The sequence below is a fragment of the Choloepus didactylus genome, chromosome 12, assembly GCF_015220235.1.
Source record: "Choloepus didactylus isolate mChoDid1 chromosome 12, mChoDid1.pri, whole genome shotgun sequence".
Taxonomy (NCBI): domain Eukaryota; kingdom Metazoa; phylum Chordata; class Mammalia; order Pilosa; family Megalonychidae; genus Choloepus; species Choloepus didactylus.
Genome location: NC_051318.1, coordinates 102152577 through 102174173, shown reverse-complemented (window position 1 = coordinate 102174173; position 21597 = coordinate 102152577). Strand labels below are relative to the sequence as shown.

Genomic DNA, 21597 nt, shown 5'->3' with positions numbered 1-21597 from the left:
TCCCATTGAGTTGGCTGCCTCTTTACCTTTTTGAGAAATTCCTTTGAGGTGCAGAAACTTCTAAGCTTGAGGAGTTCCCATTTATCTATTTTCTCTTTTGTTGCTTGTGCTTTGGGTGTAAAGTCTAGGAAGTGGCCTCCTAATACAAGGTCTTGAAGATGTTTTCCTACATTATCTTCTAGGAGTTTAATGGTACTTTCTTTTATATTGAGATCTTTGGTCCATTTTGAGTTAATTTTTGTGTAGGGGGTGAGGTAGGGGTCCTCTTTCATTCTTTTGGATATGGATATCCAACTCTCCCAGCCCCATTTGTTGAAAAGACCATTGTGGCTCAGTTCGGTGACTTTGGGGGCCTTATCAAAGATCAGTCGGCCATAGATCTGAGGGTCTATCTCTGAATTCTCAATTCGATTCCATTGATCTATATGTCTATCTTTGTGCCAGTACCATGCTGTTTTGGCAACTGTGGCTTTATAATAAGCTTCAAAGTCAGGGAGTGTAAGTCCTCCCACTTCGTTTTTCTTTTTTAGAGTGTCTTTAGGAATTCGAGGCATCTTCCCTTTCCAAATAAATTTGATAACTAGCTTTTCCAAGTCTGCAAAGTAGGTTGTTGGAATTTTGATTGGGATTGCATTGAATCTGTAGATGAGTTTGGGTAGAATTGACATCTTAATGACATTTAGCCTTCCTATCCATGAACATGGAATATTTTTCCATCTTTTAAGGTCCCCTTCTATTCTTTTAGTAGAGTTATGTAGTTTTCTTTGTATAGGTCTTTTACATCTTTGGTTAAGTTTATTCCTAGGTACTTGATTTTTTTAGTTGCTATTGAAAATGGTATCTTTTTCTTGAGTGTCTCTTCAGTTTGTTCATTTCTAGCATATAGAAACATTACTGACTTATGTGCATTAATCTTGTGTCCCGCTACTTTGCTAAATTTGTTTATTAGCTCTAGTAGGTGTATCGTTGATTTCTCAGGGTTTTCTAGATATAAGATCATATCATCTGCAAACAATGACAGTTTTACTTCTTCTTTTCCAATTTGGATGCCTTTTATTTCTTTGTCTTGCCGGATTGCCCTGGCTAGCACTTCCAGCACAATGTTGAATAACAGTGGTGACAGCGGGCATCCTTGTCTTGTTCCTGATCTTAGAGGGAAGGCTTTCAGTCTCTCACCATTGAGTACTATGCTGGCTGTGGGTTTTTCATATATGCTCTTTATCATGTTGAGGAAGTTTCCTTCAATTCCTACCTTTTGAAGTGTTTTTATCAAAAAGGGATGTTGGATTTTGTCAAATGCTTTTTCAGCATCTATTGAGATGATCAATTGATTTTTCCCTTTCGAGTTTTTAATGTGTTGTAATACATTGATTGTTTTTCTTATGTTGAACCATCCTTGCATGCCTGGAATGAACCCCACTTGGTCATGGTGTATGATTTTTTTAATGTGTCTTTGGATTCGATTTGCAAGTATTTTGTTGAGGATTTTTGCATCTATATTCATTAGGGAGATTGGCCGGTAGTTTTCCTTTTTTGTAGCATCTTTGCCTGGTTTTGGTATTAGATTGATGTTAGCTTCATAAAATGAGTTAGGTAGTGTTCCATTTTTTTCAATGTTTTGAAAGAGTTTGAGTAAGATTGGTGTCAGTTCTTTCTGGAAAGTTTGGTAGAATTCCCCTGTGAAGCCATCTGGCCCTGGGCATTTATTTGTGGGAAGATTTTTGATGACTGATTGGACCTCTTTGATTGTGATGGGTTGGTTGAGGTCTTCTATTTCTTCTCTGGTCAGTCTAGGTTGTTCATATGTTTCCAGGAAATTGTCCATTTCTTCTACATTATCCAGTTTGTTGCCATACAGTTGTTCATAATATCCTCTTATAATTTTTTTAATTTCTTCAGGATCTGCAGTTATGTCACCTTTTTCATTCATTATTTTGTTTATATGGGTCTTCTCTCTTTTTGATTTTGTCAGTCTAGCTAGGGGCTTGTCAATCTTGTTGATCTTCTCAAAGAACCAACTTTTGGTGATATTTATCCTTTCTATTGTTTTTTTGTTCTCTATGTCATTTATTTCTGCTTTAATCCTTGTTATTTCTTTTCTTGTACTTGGTTTAGGATTGGTTTGCTGTTCATTTTCTAGCTTCTTCAGTTGATCCATTAGTTCTTTGATTTTGGCTCTTTCTTCCTTTTTAATATATGCGTTTAGTGCTATAAATTTCCCCCTTAGCACTGCTTTTGCTGCATCCCATAGGTTTTGGTATGTTGTGTTCTCATTTTCATTCGTCTCTATATATTTAGCAATTTCTCTTGCTATTTCTTTGTTAACCCACTGATTGTTTAGGAGTGTGTTGTTTAAACTCCAGGTATTTGTGAATTTTCTAAGTCTCTGATGGTTATTGACTTCTAATTGTATTCCATTGTGGTCAGAGAATGTGCTTTGAATAATTTCAATCTTTTTAAATTTATTGAGGCTTGTTTTATGTCCCAGCATATGATCTATTCTGGAGAAAGTTCCGTGAGCACTAGAAAAGTATGTGTATCCTGGTGATTTGGGATGTAATGTCCTGTAGATGTCTGTTAAATCTAATTCATTTATCAGATTGTTTAGGTTTTCAATTTCCTTATTGGTCTTCTGTCTGGTTGATCTATCTATAGGAGAGAGTGATGTGTTGAAGTCTCCCACAATTATTGTGGAAACATCAATTGCTTCCTTTAGTTTTGCCAATGTTTCTCTCATGTATTTTGTGGCACCTTGATTGGGTGCATAGACATTTACGATTGTTATTTCTTCTTGCTGAATTGCCCCTTTTATTAGTATGTAGTGGCCTTCTTTGTCTCTCAAAACATCCCTGCATTTGAAGTCTATTTTATCTGAGATTAATATTGCTACACCTGCTTTCTTTTGGCTGTAGCTTGCATGAAATATTTTTTTCCATCCTTTCACTTTCAGTTTCTTTGTGTCCCTGTGTCTAAGATGAGTCTCTTGTATGCAACATATTGATGGTTCATTTTTTTTGATCCATTCTGCGAATCTATATCTTTTAATTGGGGAGTTTAATCCATTTACATTCAACGTTAAAACCGTGAAGGCATTTCTTGAATCGGCCATCTTATCCTTTGGATTATGTTTGCCATATTTTTCCCTCTCTCTATTAATATCCTTTATTGTACCCATACCGAATCTCTTTAGTACTGAACCTTTCTCCAAGTCTCTCTGTCCTGTCTTTGTTTCTCTGTCTGTAGGGCTCCGTTTAGTATCTCCAGTAGGGCAGGTCTCTTGTTAGCAAATTCTCTCAGCATTTCTTTGTCTGTGAAAAATTTAAGCTCTCCCTCAAATTTGAAGGAGAGCTTTGCTGGATAAAGTATTCTTGGCTGGAAATTCCTCTCACTCAGAATTTTAAATATATCGTGCCACTGCCTTCTCGCCTCCATGGTGGCTGCTGAGTAGTCACTACTTAGTCTTATGCTGTTTCCTTTGTATGTGGTGAATTGCTTTTCTCTTGCTGCTTTCAGAACTTGCTCCTTCTCTTCTATGTTTGACAGTGTGATCAGTATATGTCTCGGAGTGGGTTTTTTTGGATTTATTCTATTTGGAGTTCGCTGAGCATTTATGATTTGTGTATTTATGTTGTTTAGAAGATTTGGGAAGTTTTCCCCAACAATTTCTTTGAATACTCTTCCTAGACCTTTACCCTTTTCTTCCCCTTCTGGGACACCAATGAGTCTTATATTCGGACGTTTCATATTATCTATCATATCCCTGAGGTCCATTTCGAGTTTTTCAATTTTTTTCCCCATTCTTTCTTTTATGCTTTCATTTTCCATTCTGTCATCTTCCAGGTCACTGATTCGTTGTTCAACTTCCTCTAGTCTTGTACTATGAGTGTCCAGAATCTTTTTAATTTGGTCAACAGTTTCTTTAATTTCCATAAGATCATCCATTTTTTTATTTAGTCTTGCAATGTCTTCTTTATGCTCTTCTAGGGTCTTCTTGATTTCCTTCATATCCCGTACTAGGGTCTCATTGTTCATCTTTAGTTCTTTGAGTAGCTGCTCTAGGTGTGTCTCTTCTGGTCTTTTGATTTGGGTGCTTGGGCTTGGGTTATCCATATCGTCTGGTTTTTTCATATGCTTTATAATTTTCTGTTGTTTTTGGCCTCGTGGCATTTGCTGACCTTGATAGGGTTCTTTTAGGGTTTGTAGACCAGTTGAAGTCCTTATCTCTAATTTATCAGATCTACAGCTTCGTGGAGTACACTTTCTCTAACTAACCAGCAGGTGGCGTCCACGAGCCACCTGTTCTCCACAAGCCAGATCTCCCCTGCTTAGCCTTTTTGGTGAGTGGGGGAGTGAGTCTTGTGGGGCCCAATTGGTGTCCCAAGCTTGCGTGTGTAGTTGGTGTTGCCTGCCCTGTATGTGGGGCGTGTTTCTGGGCAGTCGGGGAGGGGGGGTGGCCCTAACAATCAAATCTCCCTGATGATCCTAGAGTTTTAAAGCTACTGCAATAGTCTAATCCTTCAGTTCAGTCCTGCCACAGTTTGTCTCTGCCACTGACCCACAAGTCTTTGGTATTGGCGTATGGCTCCTGAGACTTGCAAGTGGGCCCCTCTTCCAGGCTGTGCACCCCGGGTCCTCTGTTGAGGGATGACTGTGCTATGTCACAGGTGAGTGCCGTCCCCCCAGGGCAGTTCTGGGCTGCTGGGCTGTGTTGGGAGGCTCCCAGTCTGCTCAAATGATGGCTGAATGGGGCTCTGTTAATTCACACTGCTCCCCCTTCCCAGCTCTGGGACATTCATCTGAGGTTGCAGGGAAGGCTAATGTCCACGCCCAGTTTTGTGGTGTGTGCCTGTTATTTGAAGCACTTCCGTCACACTGGGTTGTCTGGGGCAGCTCTGGGCTATGGGGCTGGCGATGGGCAGGAGTGTTTCCTGTCCACCAGGATGGTGGCTGTGAGCGGACACCCCCCTTTTCTTGGGAAGTTGTGTTGTTTAGTGAATTTTCTCAGCCACTGGATTATTGCCTTTTGTCTCAGAGCTCTCTTAGTTCTGCTCTTGACTTGACGTGCCCAAATTTCAATTCTTTGAAGCTTTCTGTATTGAGCTTCTTAGAGTAATTGTTTTAGAAAAAGCAAAAAGGATTTAAAAAAAAAAAAAAAAAAAAAAAAAAAAAACGGCCCTCCTCAGAGATCTAATGGGTTATTGAAATGCTAATAGACAAAGCAACCAGGGCCATTAAGGAAAGGTGCACAGGGCAGAGAGATCAGCCTTGCTTCGGGATTTGCATATGCGCCTCAAGGCCTGATCTCCGCCCTTCCCCTTTCTGTGTTCACCAGAACTCCAAAAATCCTCTGCTTTTATTTTGGAGTTTTTCGTGTTGTTTTTTTTCTATGCCTGTCTCCTCTCTGCTGGGCTGGCTGCTCTCAGAGTCTCTGGTGTCTGGCCTCAGTCTATCTATGGTTGGAGTTTGAATCAGTAGAATGAGTTTCCGATAAGAGCAGCCACTGCAATTCTCCCTTCTCCTTCCTGGAGCTGACAGCCCCTCCTCCCCCGGGACTGAGCCTGGCAGGGAGGGGCACGGGTCCCCTGGCCGCAAAAACTTACAGATTTCGCTGATCTCAGCAGTTCCACGTTTTCATGAGTGTTGTATGAAGTATGCCCAAAGACAGATTGCTCTGTGGTGTCCAGTCCACGCAGTTCCTGGCTTTTTACCTACTTTCCTGGAGGAGTAACTAAAACATACAGCTCACCAGTCTGCCATCTTGCCCCGCCTCCCCTCTGTGGTTGTCTTTTAAATCAGAAAAAAATTGATACTGTTTTTATAATTACATATCTAGTTACCTTTACTGTTACTGTTTATTTTCTTCATGTAGATTTGAGTTTCTATATGGCATCCTTTCATTTCAGCCTGGGGGACTCCCTTTAATATTTCTTGTAGGGAAGTTCTATTAGCAATGGACTTTCCCTGTTTTTATTTATTTGGGAATGTCTTAATTTCTTCTTCATTTTAAAGGGTAGTTGTACTTTTATAGAATTCTTGGTTGATTGTCTTTTTCTTTCAGCATCCTGAATATTCCATCCCACTGCCTCTGGCCTCCATGGTTTCTGATAAGAAATTAGCTGTTAATCTTATTGATGATCCCTTGTATGTGATAAATTGCTTCTCTGTTGCTGCTTTCAAGAGTTTTTTGATAATTTGACTGTGATGTGTCTAGGTTGGAGTTCTCTGAGTTTATCCTACTTGGAGTTTGTTGAGCTTCTTGGACATGCAGATTAATATTTTAAAATCAAATTCGGGAATTTTTCTGCACTATTTCTTCAAATATTCTTTCAGCCTTTTCCTCTTTCTCTTCCCTTTCTGATACTCCTTTATGCGTATGTTCATATGCTTGCTGATGCCCCACAGTTCTCTGAGGCTTGATGCATTTTTCTTCATTATTTTTCCTTTCTGCTGCTGAGAATGGATAATCACAATTAACTTGTCTTCAAGTTCACTGATTTTTTACTTTTTCCTGCTCAAATTTAGTGAAGTTTTTCACTTCAGTTACCGAACTTTTCAACTCTAGACTTTCTATTTGGTTCTTTTTTTGTTATAATTTCTGTTTGTTTATTGGTATTCTCTATTTATTGAGCTCTCATTTTCCTTTGTTTTTTGTTTTTTTGTTTTTTTTTTTGTACTTTCCTTTAGTTCTTTTAACATATTTAAAATACTTTACCTTGTCTGGTAAGTCCAGTGTCTGGGCCTCCTCGGGTAGTTTCCATGGTCTCCTTTTTCCCTATGTATGGGCCATACCTTCTTGTTTCTTTGCATGTGTCATAATTTTTTCTTGAATACAGAACATTTAAAATAATATAATGTGGCAACTCTGGAAACCAGATCCCTGCCCACCCCAGAGTTTGTGGTTGTCGCCATTGTTGTTGCTCTTTGCTTGTTTCATGACTTTCAGTATGGAAGTCTGTGTTCTTTGTTGTGTGTGGCCACAAAATCTCTGTTTGGTTACCTTAGAGGTCAGCTAATGACTGAAGAGAGATTTCCTTAAATGTCTGGAACCAAAAAATCTCCCAGCCTTTGTCAAGAGTCTCTGTTTGCATGTTGACGCACACCCTCCACACTCAGGCAGTTTACAGCTCCACCTTAGCCTTCATTTCCTGCATGCACAGAGCTTCGGAGATGAGAACCTGAAGCTTTCTCAGGTCTCTACTGAGCACACGCACAGCTCTGCACATGCCCGTGGCCCTCTAGATTCTCAGAAATATCCAGAGACATACGGTGTTTCTAACCTTCACAGCAGAACTGCATAGTATGGCAGGGTATGTCTTCTAATGGACATTTTACACAAATGGTTCTTAGTAAGATTTTAAAATTTACAGTATTCTTGAATTATTGATTGTTTTGAATCATCCTCCAAATAACTACTATTATTCCCTTTGACCCATCAATTCCCAATCAGTAAATTTACCGTAAGAAGATGGTTGGAAAAGATGAGTGCACAAAGATGCTGGCTGAAATATGGATGTAATCAGAAGAATTGGAAACCCTGTAAATATCCATCAATAGAGGAATTAACATGCTGTGGTCGATACATAATGTGGACTAAGAATTATGATAATTAGGTCTATATTTATTGTCATGAAAAGATGTCCACATGTTGTTCAGGAAAATTAGGCTACAGAACATAAACATTATTGTTTATTTGTATAAAATGGTATAGCTCTGCATATATATGCAGAGAGAGTTATCTGAAAGGCTGTTCAAAAGTATTAATAGTAGTTACACCTACAAGGTGGGTGTTCTAGTTTGCTAATGCTGCCGGAATGCAAAACACCAGAGATGGATTGGCTTTTATAAAAGGGGGTTTATTTGGTTACACAGTTACAGTCTTAAGGCCATAAACTGTCCAAGGTAACACATCAGCAATCAGGTGCCTTCACTGGAGGATGGCCAATGGTGTCCAGAAAACCTCTGTTAGCTGGGAAGACACATGGCTGGCGTCTGCTCCAGAGTTCTGGTTTCAAAATGGCTTTCTCCCAGGACGTTCCTCTCTAGGCTTCAGCTTCTCTCCAAAATGTCACTCTCAGTTGCTCTTAGGGCATTTGTCCTCTCTTAGCTTTTCCAGAGCAGAAGTCTGCTTTCAAAGGCCGTCTCCAAAATGTCAGTGTCAGCTGCAGCTCCTCTCTCAGCTCCTGTGCATTCTTCAAAGTGTCCCTCTTGGCTGTAGCAAGCTCACTCCTTCTGTCTGAGCTTATATAGTGCTCCAGGGAACTAATCAAGGCCCATGCTGAATGGGCAGGGCCACACCTCCATGGAAATTATCGAATCAGAGTCATCACCTACAGTTGGGTGGGTCACATCTCCATGGAAAGACTCAATCAAAAGGTCGTACCCTAAACAAAAAGATTAATCAATCTGCCCCACATGATTGTATCAAAGATAATGGTGTTTGGGGGGACGTAATGCATTTAGACTGGCACAGTAGGATTAGATGTGACTTTTTCTTTCTTCTTTGTATTTTACTATTTTAACTTTTTAATAATGAGTGTGTGTCATTTTTAAAGCAATAAAGCCATTTAAAAAATAACCTTTGAAGTTAGCGCTTTCTGGGACTATATTGTGTAGGTTCAGATTTGGGTTCCATTGACTAGCTGTGTGACATTGGGCAAGTTATTTGTTCTTTCCATGTCTCAGTTTTCCCATATATAAAAATGGAGATAATAACAGTATATAGTAGCTATCTTAGAGATTCATGGTGGATTAAATGAAATAGGGCTTGTTGTTAGTGTAGAATCTGACATATAATAAGCACTCAATAATTACATTAAAAGAGTTAGCTGTTTTCTCAGGGGTTTGATGACTTGCCAGGAGGACTCACAGGACTCAAAATAATATATGTTCAGGGCTATAATTTATTACAGCAAAGGGATACAAAACCAGATCAGCATGGGAATGGTTCCTGGGCTGAAGTACTTGGGAAACCAGGTGCAGACTTCCATGCGGTCTCTCCCAGTGGAATAACATAGGCCAACATTCCTCCAGCAACAAGTTGTGACACCGGGTGTGAAACGCTGTCTACCAGGGAAGCTCGTTAGACACCCAGTGCCCAGGGATTTTATTGGGGGCCGGTCATGTATTCACCCTCTGCTTTGCAGGTACCAGAATTCCAGACCTCCAGAAGGAAGGCAGGTGTTCAGCATAAACCAACGAGTTTAGGCAAAATGAGCCAGTCTTATCATTTAGATGGAATGATGCAAACCCTTCTGAAACCTAAGTTCCCAAATTCCAGCCAAGGGCCAACTCTGCAAGCATGCCTTTCTAAGAAAGCAGTCTTAGTCATGCTGTGTTAACTTTTTCTGTACAGCTATCAACATCACCATCATTATCAGTATTATTATTATAATTATTGACAAAGGTCACACTAGTATTGTGTTTGTCCAAAGCTGTACCTTTACTGCCACCTATTATTATTATGTGTAAATAACTAAGGATTTCATATGATGGAAGATTTCATCTGATTTATGAAGGGTTTTTGAGAAATTGAGGAAATGCTTATGTTAAAAAAAACAAGATGTAAAATTTCATATGTGTTATGACTTCAATTCTGTGAGATAAACATTATTTTTATAAAGACTGGGAGAAAATATACCTGTGGGTGGTAAGAGTATTTTTCCTGTTTATAATTTTCTATACCTCCCAATTTTTTACAATGAGTAAATATTATTTTGATAAGAAATATTAAAACTAAAAGGACTAGTTTTACATAGCAGGGCATCTCATTGATTAACTGCCTATAATATCTATTTTTGAAATATTGGTTGATGAAAACGATTTAGGGTGCTTAAAATCATCGTTTTGCTTCTCTCATTTAGCGTAATTACTCTTTCTCCTTTCAGTTTGAGAGTAACAACTTACACCAGCTGGTTCTGAAGATTTGCCAAGCACATTTTGCCCCAATCTCTCCAAGGTTTTCTTGTGACCTACAGTCCTTGATACATCAGCTCTTTAAAGTATCTCCCCGAGATCGACCATCCATTAATTCCATTTTGAAAAGACCCTTTTTAGAGACTCTTATTGCCAAATACTTGGCTCCCGAGGTGAGTTTTGAAGTGGCGCTCTTTAGATTTTGGCCAAGATTTTGGCCAGCAGATCCTTGACTGTGACACGTGTGTTTGGTTTTAGGTCCTGCAGGTAGAGTTCAATACCACACTCACACGGAGAGCAAGACCTTCAGCTTTGCAGCCTTCCAGGAAGGGGGTCCTGGGTAAGAAGGGGGTCATTGTTGGTCATGCAATCAAAACACTTTTATGACGTTTCCCACATCATGTAATATATGGCTGTCAACACAAGTGGGGAAATTCTATCAAATATATTGAACATGGATATTTTAAGCAGGAGAAAATCATCTTGTCCAGTGGTGATTAGTGGGTGAGTGTGAGAAGTTGTAAATCTAGCTCATACGTGGCCTGGAGGATTTGTCTCCTCTCTTCTCATTAGTCAGGAAAATTTCATGAAGCACTGGACTTAGTAATAAGGAGATGCTTGAAGCAGGAGTATCCAAGTTGGATTTTGTGTGGGCAAGGATAGAGAGTGGGAGAAGGTTCACAGATAGACACAGGATGATGAGATTGAGCTTATTTTTGTGAAAGAAGAGAGGATGGACTCTTGATGAAGGGATCTCTTGCAAAGGCCTTTTGAGTAACCCACTGGAGCTGAGGACAGGCTCTTGGACCTAATCAGTCATAGTGTGAGAGCTCTGTTCCCATGTGACCTCAAAGAAAGCAGATGATAACTTCGTGGTAATGATAAGTAGAGAAAACAGTTTTAGTGGTAGTATCAGGAATCAGCTGATGAAGTGCTGTAACTGGGGGGTAAGTGGCATGAGAGAAATGCAAGAAGAATTTTTTCCTAGGCCAGGTTATAAATGATTAAGATAGCTGCTGGAGGGAAGAGACATTTACTAATTCAATAGATGTTGTGAAAGAGCAGCAGGTTTTAGCTGTAACCAAATATCTGAACTGAGAGGATCATAAAGAATAGAAAATCGTCTCCAAAAAAAAAAAAATAGTGATAAAGAAGTATCATCCACTGTAATAGAGGAACTAAAATTGAGGAAAATTTTAGAGGGAAAATGGAGGGACCTCTTTGCCATGTTTAATTTGATTTGGCATTGTTAGATATCAGATTCTAAAGATTGAAAATCTTTAGAAAGTAGATAAGAGCTTATCTACTTGGGAGAAGGTGCATCATCCACATTCTTAATATAGGAAATATAGGAAAACAAGAACATTTTGATGGAGACAAAGACAAACGTATTATGAGAGCTACTTAACAAAAACGATGCAATGCAAATGGTGTGACCTGTTAACCCATGCTTTGATGACTGTATTTGATTACTTGTGAATACCCTTTCTGTAAATGTTAAGATTAATTCCCAAGATTTTTGGGGAAAGGTAGCATGCGTATTACTAGAAGTATGTAAAGGAACCCTGGACAAAAAGATTTTCTCCATTTGAAGAACATGCATTGTAATTTCCCATCAGTATTTCTCTTTACAAGTATAAATATCTTGGGCTAAAGTAAGTTTACTGAACTGTGAAATTTAGCTTATGTTTTCACTCTTACAAGCTTTGTTCTTAAAGGTGTGGACATTTTTAAAAATCAAAGTTGTTTTATTTTTGTTAAATAAGATTCTAAAGTCCATAAAGTGAGATTCCAGGGAAAGAATGCACCGAGATCGAGGATATCAGTGCCAATTAAAAGGAAGGATATATCACACAGAAATGAAGAGAAGCCCCCAGCTGGAGACCGAAAGCCTGTATCTGTAAGTCATGCTCACCCTCCCCCTGGTCCTTTAGCAGATGGGATGTTCTTGCAGACCTGCAGGTGCACGCTCATGAGGTACCAGCTCGTTAGCGTGGAGTCCGCTCGTTTTGCATTTATAATAAAATCATTCTTTAATGAGTGTTAAAGTGTCCATAGGGCAATTTCTAATTATATGTTTAAAAACAATCCTGAATTTCCTTACAAGTATCCTAAACATTAGTTTTAATTTTCTTGTTATAAACTGAAATTCTTCTAGATTCTTTAAATAAATAAGATTTTCTACATTGGGCAAGTGAATGACATAACTTCAAAAATACTCTGTGCTTTGTACTCTTAATTTTACCATGTTATATGCAATTGAGAAGTTGTTACTGTATAGTAATTGATCTTTTCCTTCAGCAGAGTGTTGAAGCTTTTAATTCATGCTAGTGAAGTGCTTTTATATATAAATGATAACTGTTGTCTTTATTGAAGAATTGTATCTTTAAAGGAGGCTAACTTTAAAGAACGCATGAGTATGGATATGAAGAAACGCTATGTGGGTTGGTTAATTCCATTAGTGACTATTGATGGTATAATTACAGGATGATTTGGGGGTTCATTTACTAAGAGATTACTTGATATATAGGCAATTTAGAAAATGTGTTGGTGTAGAAATAGCTTTTTGCAACTATTGGCTAAATGATAGCCTTTCATTTATGTGGTTTAACTTTATGAAAGAAAAAAGAGAAGAATGTTGTGATTCAGAATACTCTGTAGCAGACTTTTAGGGGAGAAAAACATCTAAAAGATCTGAGGGTGGATTAGTTTAGGAAAACTGTTGAGCAGGTTGTCATTTTTTCTAATCCCGTGAAAAAGCTTCTGCTAATGCAATGTAGTAAATGGGTGTCCTCAGGAATCACCTCTGATGTTCTCATTGTTGTTTGGGAGTTTAAAGAAAGTCCTAAAGAAGCTGTTTATTTCCTTCCAATATTTTTCTCTATTTGTAACCGCTTTCAACAAGTAATTAGCAGTACTTTCTTTTGGGATGTATACAGGTAAAATTACAATACTAAGAAAACTTTAAAGGATTTTAAACATAATTTTATCTGTTCAGAATAACAAACCGGATTTTATACACTTACTTTAATGTTTAGATAGAGCTATATGAAAGTGCCATTTTTTTTGTAAGTTAAAGATGCTTGAATATCTACAATTTCACATAGTTCAATCTAACATACATGTAAACTACATTTCATTAAAAAAAGCAAAGAATATAGCGTGTCACTTCTTTACAGTAAGGAAATTTCATCTTTAACCATTTGTTTGGTTATTCACATTCTCAACTGCCAGTTCCTAGGTCTTTCCAATGATTTGGCCTTCTTTTTCTTTTTTAACTTTTTATTTTGAGATATTTTCAAACTTACAGGACAGTTACAAAAATGATACAAACCCCATACAGCGATCTCTGACATACCCCTATCTCCCTGAAAACCAGATCCACCAATATTAACATTTTGCCACATTTGTTGTTTCATTCTATCTGTCCATCAGTCTGTCAATCCACCTGTCTATATTTCTGTCCATCTGTCTGTCTGTCTATTTTATCAATCAATTTTCTGAACACTTGAGTGTAGGTTGAACAAGCTTCATGCTCCTTGAACACTAAATACTTCCATGTACATTTCCTAAGAACAGGGTATTCACTTAAGTATCCACCTTCAGTGCAGTTACCAAGTTCAAGAAATTTAACATTGAAATAAAACTTACAGTCTATGTTCCAGTTTTTTCATATGTCCCAATAATGTCCCTTTCAGCCTTCTCTCCTCCCTTATTAGATCCCATCCAGGATTATGCATTGCCTTAAATTGTCATTGTCATGGTTTATTAATTTTCTTGGGGTATGGTAGGAACATATTGGAAGCAAAGTAGTTATTTTAGGTTATTTGTTTTCCTTAATCCATTGCTTTGTTTGAAATGTTGTGGGGTTTTTTTGGTTGTTGTTTGCCTGTTTGTTTTTAATTTTTTGATAAACAAAGTTAAAAAATAAAAAAAAATAAAAAAAATAAAAAAAGTGAAAAAAAAAATTGTCATTGTATCTTTACTCATTTGCCTTCCCTCCCTCCCTCCCATCTTCCTCTTTGTCCTTTCTTTTTTTATTGTGGGAACATATATACAACATAAACCTGGTATCTCAATCACTCCCACACATACCATTCAGTGGGAAAATCACATTCACTGTGTTGTAGTACCCTTGCCACCTTCTGTTACTAAAACTTAACCATCTCACAAAACAGAAACACTTCACCCATTTTTACATTAACCCCCCATTCCCCCTACCTGTGCCCTGACAACCTGTGTCTGATTTCTGTCTCTGTGATCTTGCGTATTCTGATATTTTCTTTATAGTTCTCATGGACTTAAATTTAACACCCTTAATCTGTAACAACCTTGTTTGCTTAGATATCAACTTTTCATAGTATATACAACTATGCTCCTACACCTTTGTCACCCCAGCTCTGTGTAATTCTTGTCACAAATTACATGTTTATACATAATAAGTTCCAAACCAATGATTTCTTATTACATTTTATGTGTTTGCATTTTAGATCCTGTAGGAAGTGAAAAGTGGAGTTACAAGCCAAAACTACAACAGTGCTGGCATTTATATTTACTCATGTCATTACCCTTTTAGGAGATCTTTATTTCTTCATGTGGCTTTGATGTATTGTCCATTGTCCTTTCCTTTCAAATTGCAGAACTCTGTTTCTAGCGTCTCTTGAAGAACCAGGCTAGTGGTGGTGAACTCCTTTAGCTTTTGTTTATCTGGGAATGTCTTCATTTCTTCCTCATTTTGGAAAGACAGTTTTGCTGGACATAGAATTCTTGGTTGGTGGCTTTTTGCTTTTCACTGCCTTCTTGTTTCCATGGTTTCTGATGAGAAATTGGAACTTAATCTTATTTAGACTCCCTGCTTGTGACATGTTGCTTCTCTCTTGTGGCTTTTAGAATTCTTCCCTTATCTTTGCATTCAGCAGTTCGATTATAGTATGTCATGGTGTGGATCTATTTGGTTTACCCTGTTTGAAGTTCATAGAGCAACTTGGATGTGTGTATTCATGTCTTTCACTAAATTTTGTAAGTTTTCAGACCTTCTTTCTTTGAATACTCTCTCTGCCCCTTACTCTTTTCCTTCTCCTTCTGGGACTCTAAAAATGCATACATTTGGATGCTTCGTGGTATCCCACAGGTTCCTCAGGCTCTGTTCATTTTTCTTCATTCTTTCTTCCTTCTGTTCTTCAGACTGTATTAATTCAATAGTCTCTTCAAGTTCACTGATTCATTCTACTGCACGCTCCAATCTGCTGTAGAATCCCTGTAGGGAATTTTTAATTTTTGTGACTGTGGTTTTCAGCTCTGTTTGGTTCCTTTTTGTAATGCTAGCCTCTATTAATATTGTCTTTGTGTTCATCTATTGTTTTCCTGATTTTTTTTAGTTTTTTTGTCCAAGTCTTCTTTTATCTCTTTTGAGCATATTTAGGACCATTTTTTAGAAAGTCTTTATCTCTTGTGCCCCAGGTCTGGCCCTCCTCATTGATGGCTTCTCATGCTTTAATTTTCTCCTTTGCCTGGGCCATCACTTCCTGTTTCTTTGTATGTTTTGTAATCTTTTGTGTGAAATCTGGACATTTTGATATTTTAATGTGTTGCTGCTAGAATTTAGATTCTGTGGCATCTGTTCCTTAAGCTTGTATCCAGCTAATATTATGACAGAGCTTTCCTTGAATGCCAGGAACTAACCAGAAAAAAAAAAAAAAAAGGGAAAAAAGAAAAGAAAACACCTTTCCCAGTTTTTGCAGATTTACCTGTGTGAATGGTCTTTTTCAGGGCTTATCCATACAAGGAGTTTAGAGAATAGCTCCAGGCCAAAGCATAGGGATTTCCCTGATCCTTTCTGCACGTGTGACTTGTCTTGGGTATGTGCATTTGGGAATTCCCCTGTTTACATGGATACCAATGTCCCCTCTTCCCTGGGAAATAGTTTCCTCACAGTCCCAGGCACTGCACTGTTGGTCTTACAGCCAGCAGTCTTTGCTCCATGCAGCCACTTGACTTCTCTCCCATGGCGTTCTGTATAAGAGCTCAGTGTGCTGCCGTCTACACTCGGTAAATTCTGGGACAGCGAGTCCATCAGGCACTATCAGCCAGGTTGGGCCAGGCACATTTGCTTCCAGCATGTGCATGAGGGATGCTAGCTCCTGAACTGGGACCAAGAATCCACACTGGGAGTGAGGGCTCCCTCTTCACCAAGCCACTGAGGGGCTGGGGAGGTGCCAGTCAGGGCACCACAAGATCCTACCACTTTTAAGTAGCCTTTCTCTTGGTTTGGCATGTGCTTTGTTATTGCAGTCCTTTAACTCTTTTCCGGAGCTTTGAGAAAGATGTTTATGCCGTATTGCTGGTTGTTCAAAACTTCTGTGGGGGAAATGGAACCCTGAAATCTCTTATTCTGCCATCTTGATTGGGGTGGGTGATGGCAAAGCTTCTTTTTCTTTTTTATTATCTTCTGTTAAGTATTCAGAGTGGTCGTGTTTCATGTTAAATTGACTCTACTTTCCACAAGTTCTTGACTGGTTTTCTTTTTGTTTGTTTTTTTGTTTTTTATTTTCTTTTGACTGGTTTTCATACATTAATCTGCTCTGATTGTTGTTTTCTAGCTCAGTGGTCTCTACTCAATTCTATTAAGCTTTTGCATCTTGCCTGTGTTCTCATTCTTCTTTGGTTCAGACAGTGGTAAGGTGCAGCTGCTGTAGCCTGGGTTAGTAATATGCCTGTTACAGATGTCAAAGGACCTTCCTTGTGATTTCTCGGGAAGAATGACTCTCAGCGACTCAGCATCTTCTTTTCTTCAAGTCATGTTGCCGTTTTGTGTTTAGTCTATTTTTCCAGTATTGAAAGTGTTGCAAATTCCCAAATTTGTGATTTGCACAGTAGCATTTATTCTCTGATAAGTGCAGTAAAGTATAAATAACTAAAGTAGAAAACAATAATTCTGAGTTTAGTTTTGGATCTTGGGGTAGCTAGGCATACTCACTAGTCATGGAGTATGTGTGACTCATATCCATACCTTAGAAAAATTAAAAACTACTATGCTACAGTACTGAGACCTCTAATGTCTTTTTCTGTTCTAGGATTTTGGGGGCTCTATGATTATTTTACTCTGAAAACAAGTCTACTGCAAAAACAACAAAAATCTTCAGTGCTTTCTCTTAGCTATGGACACTTTCAAATTGTCAGCTACTATAGATTTGTGTTATATATTTTTTAATCTTCCAATCTCTCAGATAAAAATGGTGGAAATGCCCAAACTTGCTGCAGTGTGTGGACATTATGATTATTATTATGCTCGACTTGACTTGTTGAGGAAGCGGGCCCATGAGTCACATTATCATTGCGCTCCTCAGAAAAACACCGGAGTTGAGGAGAATTGTAATGATGAAGAAAGCCACAGTCCACCACTACCCCAATGGTAATGCCATGGTCTAACTTAAACGTTGGTACTCTGTAAATATGTTTTTTCTCAACATTCTTTATTCTGAAACCCTTCCAAATTTGCCTAAAACAAATAATCCAGGAAGAACTTCCAAATTCTTTACTTTAAATACTTAATTCATAGTTCCTTGACCTTGCTTCATCTCATATCTGATGTAGCTCTTAATCTTAGTCTATGTAACCATTTTACTGTGGGCACAGATTCATACACTTGAATTTTCAATATTTTTTCTTCCTCCTAGTAAATTCCTCTATGACAATAGTTGTATATTGTCCATTTTCTAGCAGGTTATTCATATTATTACTATTAATCATTAATAATTAAATTAATTAAAATAATAAATAATTAATAATTTTAAATTAATCATTAATTAATCAAATTGTCATTTGGGAAAGCTTGAAAAGGGAAATATAATATTTCATTCAGCATTTATATTCTTGGAATTTTTCAGAATATGGATGTTTTAGAAAGAAAATAATATAAACCGTTCTTATGGTTGATTTTTTTTTTTCAAAATTTACTCCATAAACAAATTACCACAGATTTGCAATATTTTCAGTTGTTTCCACACTGGTGTCAGTGTTTCTGGGTCCAAAATAATTGACATCCACCCACAGGTCTGAAGACCTAAAGCTGAGAGTCATTTCTTAAAAATGTTTTTTGCCATCATGTTTTTCTTTCAGAATTGGGAATTTACTAACTTTGGGTGATTGTGGTTATTTATTGTTGGAATTGTGAATGAGTCATGAAAAATATGAGCGACTGCGTGATGGTGAGCTCATCAGATGGTTAATGAAATTAGATATGCAAGAGGGATGAAAGAATGAGTTCAGAAATGCATCATGGGAAAAGTTTTATTTTTAAAGATTTGGGAGCTACTTATGTTTTATCCATCTTCATAACACATTTTAAATTGCCCCGATGAGGGTCAAAAGTTATGGGTTCCATTAGTTCAAATCATATCCATACACACCTCAACTCACTCATGTGTAATGAGTGACGTGTATCTCACATATGAGCTGGGTGGAGTCATAAAATTCCCTTTCTCTTTTCTCAGCCACTGAGAAATTTATCTTCCACCTTTGTCTAAATATACCTCCCACTCTAGATATGATAGCTTGCAAATTATCAGTTATGTTGATCATTTGTGATTTTATCTTCCGAACCTCACATAAAAGGGTGGGTCCTCCTTTTCCCCATACTACTCTGCTCCCCATCGTGCTCCATCCTCCTGCCTCCGATGACTGGGATCCTCCTTCCTGCCATCGTATTATTCTCCAACTCCTCACCCCCTCAGCTTTCTCTCTGTTGGAGTCCTGATTCCAGGCCATGGGAATCATCTTGATATCCCTGTCCAGAGAAGAGAGATCTGTACAGGATGTAGTGAGAGAGAGAGAGATTGTCTTTTAGGGAGCTCCTGGATGACTCTGAATATTTTTTCTCATGGAGATATTGTTGCATGTGCCTGTTAGGTTTTGAGAGGGATTAGTGTGACCTGTTAGCATTTGGGTCTTTTCAGGCACCGTGTGTCAGTCCCTGGTCAGGCATCATCACACACCCAACCTCCCTTGACCCTGAGATCAACCCTAGGGGACAGTTGTGCCCATTTTACAGATGAGGAATGAAAACTTGGAAACCTTAACTAGCTCGTCATATTGCCATATTTCTAAACAATGGCCTTATTTATCAACTTACCTTAAATTCGTAAATTGGGACCACTCATTGTGACGTTCCTAAAGGAGTTATTTCCAAAATGATCATTCTGTCTCTGGAGCTCTAGAAGTTGCTGGTATGTCAAAAAATGTTATCACATAGTTCCTACTGTGATCTGAAATAGAGTAGTTTTTATTTAACAATCAGTAGTAACAGAAATTCTTTGCAGGAAATTCTGCAAAAAGATAGGGATATAGAATGTAAGTATAAATCTGAAAATAGGTTGACCAGAATTGTGCTGGAGAAATGCCTTAAACATTTTGGGAGACAGCTGAAGCATCTTGTTCATTGAGCATTTATGTTCCAGGGTGAGCAGTAGAGTTAAAAGAATAGGGCACTACCTGCTTTCAAGGTGCTCAGGGTGCAGGGCAGGAGGTGGACAGGCAGCCATGGATGGGCTCCTTGGTGATCTGTTGGGTAGATGCGTACATACAGCACAAGAAGATCCGGAGTATGGATCTCCCCCCACACATTGTAGATGTTAGAAGGATGTTACTGCCTTGAAGAAAAATCACTGGATCAGAATGTTTTTTGGCTTCATCCCCTTCTGTCTATCCAATAGTTACTCTTCTCTTTACCCACCTTCCCTCTGGATTCCAAAAATTTCCTTTTTCATTGTAAACATTCTATAACTAAACTGTTTCTTGAACTTGGAATTTAAAGCCGCAGGTAAATTGTGAATCCCATTACTAAGCTGAAAATCCACTTGTCAAATCAGTGCCCGAGTCTATTTAGAAGTTCTGCTCAAGCTGAACTTTCTTATTTCCTAAGGGCTGCTGAGTACCTTCAGAGGAGATTTGAAGCTCAACAATATAAACTGAAAGTGGAAAAGCAATTGGTAAGTCAAATATCAAATGTGGGAGACAATCAGTAATTTCCTAATCATTTCTTTCTGCAGATATGCTTGGCTCCTTAAGTAAAAGTTCATTCCATGTGGAAGACAAAGACCCCCCACCCTCCTCCCTCAATTTCCAATGGCTAAAGGAGAATAATGGGAACAGATTGAATCAGTATTTGGGAAGCCCGCTTTCTTACTTGGCTCTATCACCTTGAGCATGTCTCACAACCTCTCTGAACCTCAGTTTCCTTTTCTATAAATGGCAGTATTGAAGTAGATGTGTTCTTTCAGTGTTGCGGTGTTTTTCTATTGTATTAAAGATTCTTCTACGTATTTTTAAAAAGTGACAATTGTACTTTATTTGAAATGAAAGTTAACCTTTACCCTTGAGTGTCAGAATTTGGGTGTTGAGGGAGGCTGGATATGTATCCTATTTGTGTCACTCATGTTGTGAACTGCTTGAAAACTCTCGTTCTATTTCTCTACCTAATCTCATACTCCAGGGGATGCTAAGCCTTTACCGAGATGCAATTTCGTAATTATAATTTACCAATTCAGGAAAATGAATCTAGGTGTCTTAAATGGTAGCACAACATCTTAATTGCTTAGAACAAACAGCATAAATGGTTTTATTGATTTTCTTTAATTTTTACTATCTTGTCTTAATTTAAGAAAATTATGCTACTTACCATTTAATAAAACTCCCAAATACTGAGTTTGTTTTGGTGTTATAGTTCTTTTTTTATAGGAAAACCTCAAGGGCAAATCAGATGTTTCCAAAATGAAAATAAGCTTTATAAATTCTTTTGTTCAATAAATAGGGTCTTCGTCCATCTTCTGCTGAGCCAAATTGTAACCAAGGACAAGAGCTGAGAAATAAGGGAAAAGAACCTAAACTTCAGGAGCTTCAGATTCGGAGAAACTTAATGAAGGAACAGGTTAAAAATAGTGTGGTTCCAGAGTTACGACTGTACTTGAATCTTTGTCTTCTGTCCTGTAGTAGGGTGTTACTTTTATTTTTACGGTGAGCCTGAGAGGGCCCTGTTCCACAAATACTAAATGTGTAAAGTCCCATGCTGGGTGTTCTGGTGGATATACCTACCCAGAGAAAGCCATGTAGCTAATTTCACAAGGCTTTTCTTGAATTGATAAAGTAATTGGACATCACTGACATATTTGTGAATATATAAAAGTGAGATATATAAAGTAACTGTACTTAATTAATGTATTTGGGTTTATATGAAAGTGAGAGAAATTAAGTCACCAAATGTCATTAAAGTATTTGGGTTTTACATGGAAAAGTGAGGTCACCCCAAGCCACCGTATCACACATGGAGTGCAAAGTACAGCAGCCCAAATGGGGGACGGTTATCATCCTTAAGAGCAGCAGGTTTTCTGATTCTTATTTTTATCACACATTTTTTAAACTCACAGGCTGTAGAGAGATTATTTCTAAGTTGTTCACGAACATTTAAACTTTTGGATCGGGTTTCCTTTCCAGGAATATTGGAGGCAGTTAGAGGAAATTCGCCAGCAGTACCATGATGACATGAAGGAAATTAGAAAGAAGATGGGGAGAGAACTGGAGGTAAACAGATTCATTATTCCAGAGGAACCATCGTTCTGTCAATTTATAACTAACTGAAGTGAACGGGTGTTATCATTAACGATCTCTTCACAGAAAAGACCAAATCTTCTT

At 38.1% G+C, this 21597-nt stretch overlaps 1 protein-coding gene across 3 annotated transcripts in view; it reads left to right on the top strand.

The window, feature by feature from the left end:
- The window catches only part of NEK5 (NIMA related kinase 5), a 93792-nt gene that overhangs the window by 29401 nt on the left and 42794 nt on the right, over positions 1-21597 (top strand). For 2 of the 3 annotated variants that reach the window (XM_037800118.1, XM_037800117.1), the window contains exons 10-16: positions 9885-10085; positions 10171-10252; positions 11679-11812; positions 17139-17323; positions 19832-19898; positions 20720-20836; positions 21400-21486. In XM_037800118.1, the coding sequence (XP_037656046.1) occupies positions 9885-10085; positions 10171-10252; positions 11679-11812; positions 17139-17323; positions 19832-19898; positions 20720-20836; positions 21400-21486 (873 nt within the window). The remainder of the gene's footprint in view (positions 1-9884; positions 10086-10170; positions 10253-11678; positions 11813-17138; positions 17324-19831; positions 19899-20719; positions 20837-21399; positions 21487-21597) is intronic. The other variant, XM_037800119.1, reaches the window with a different exon arrangement.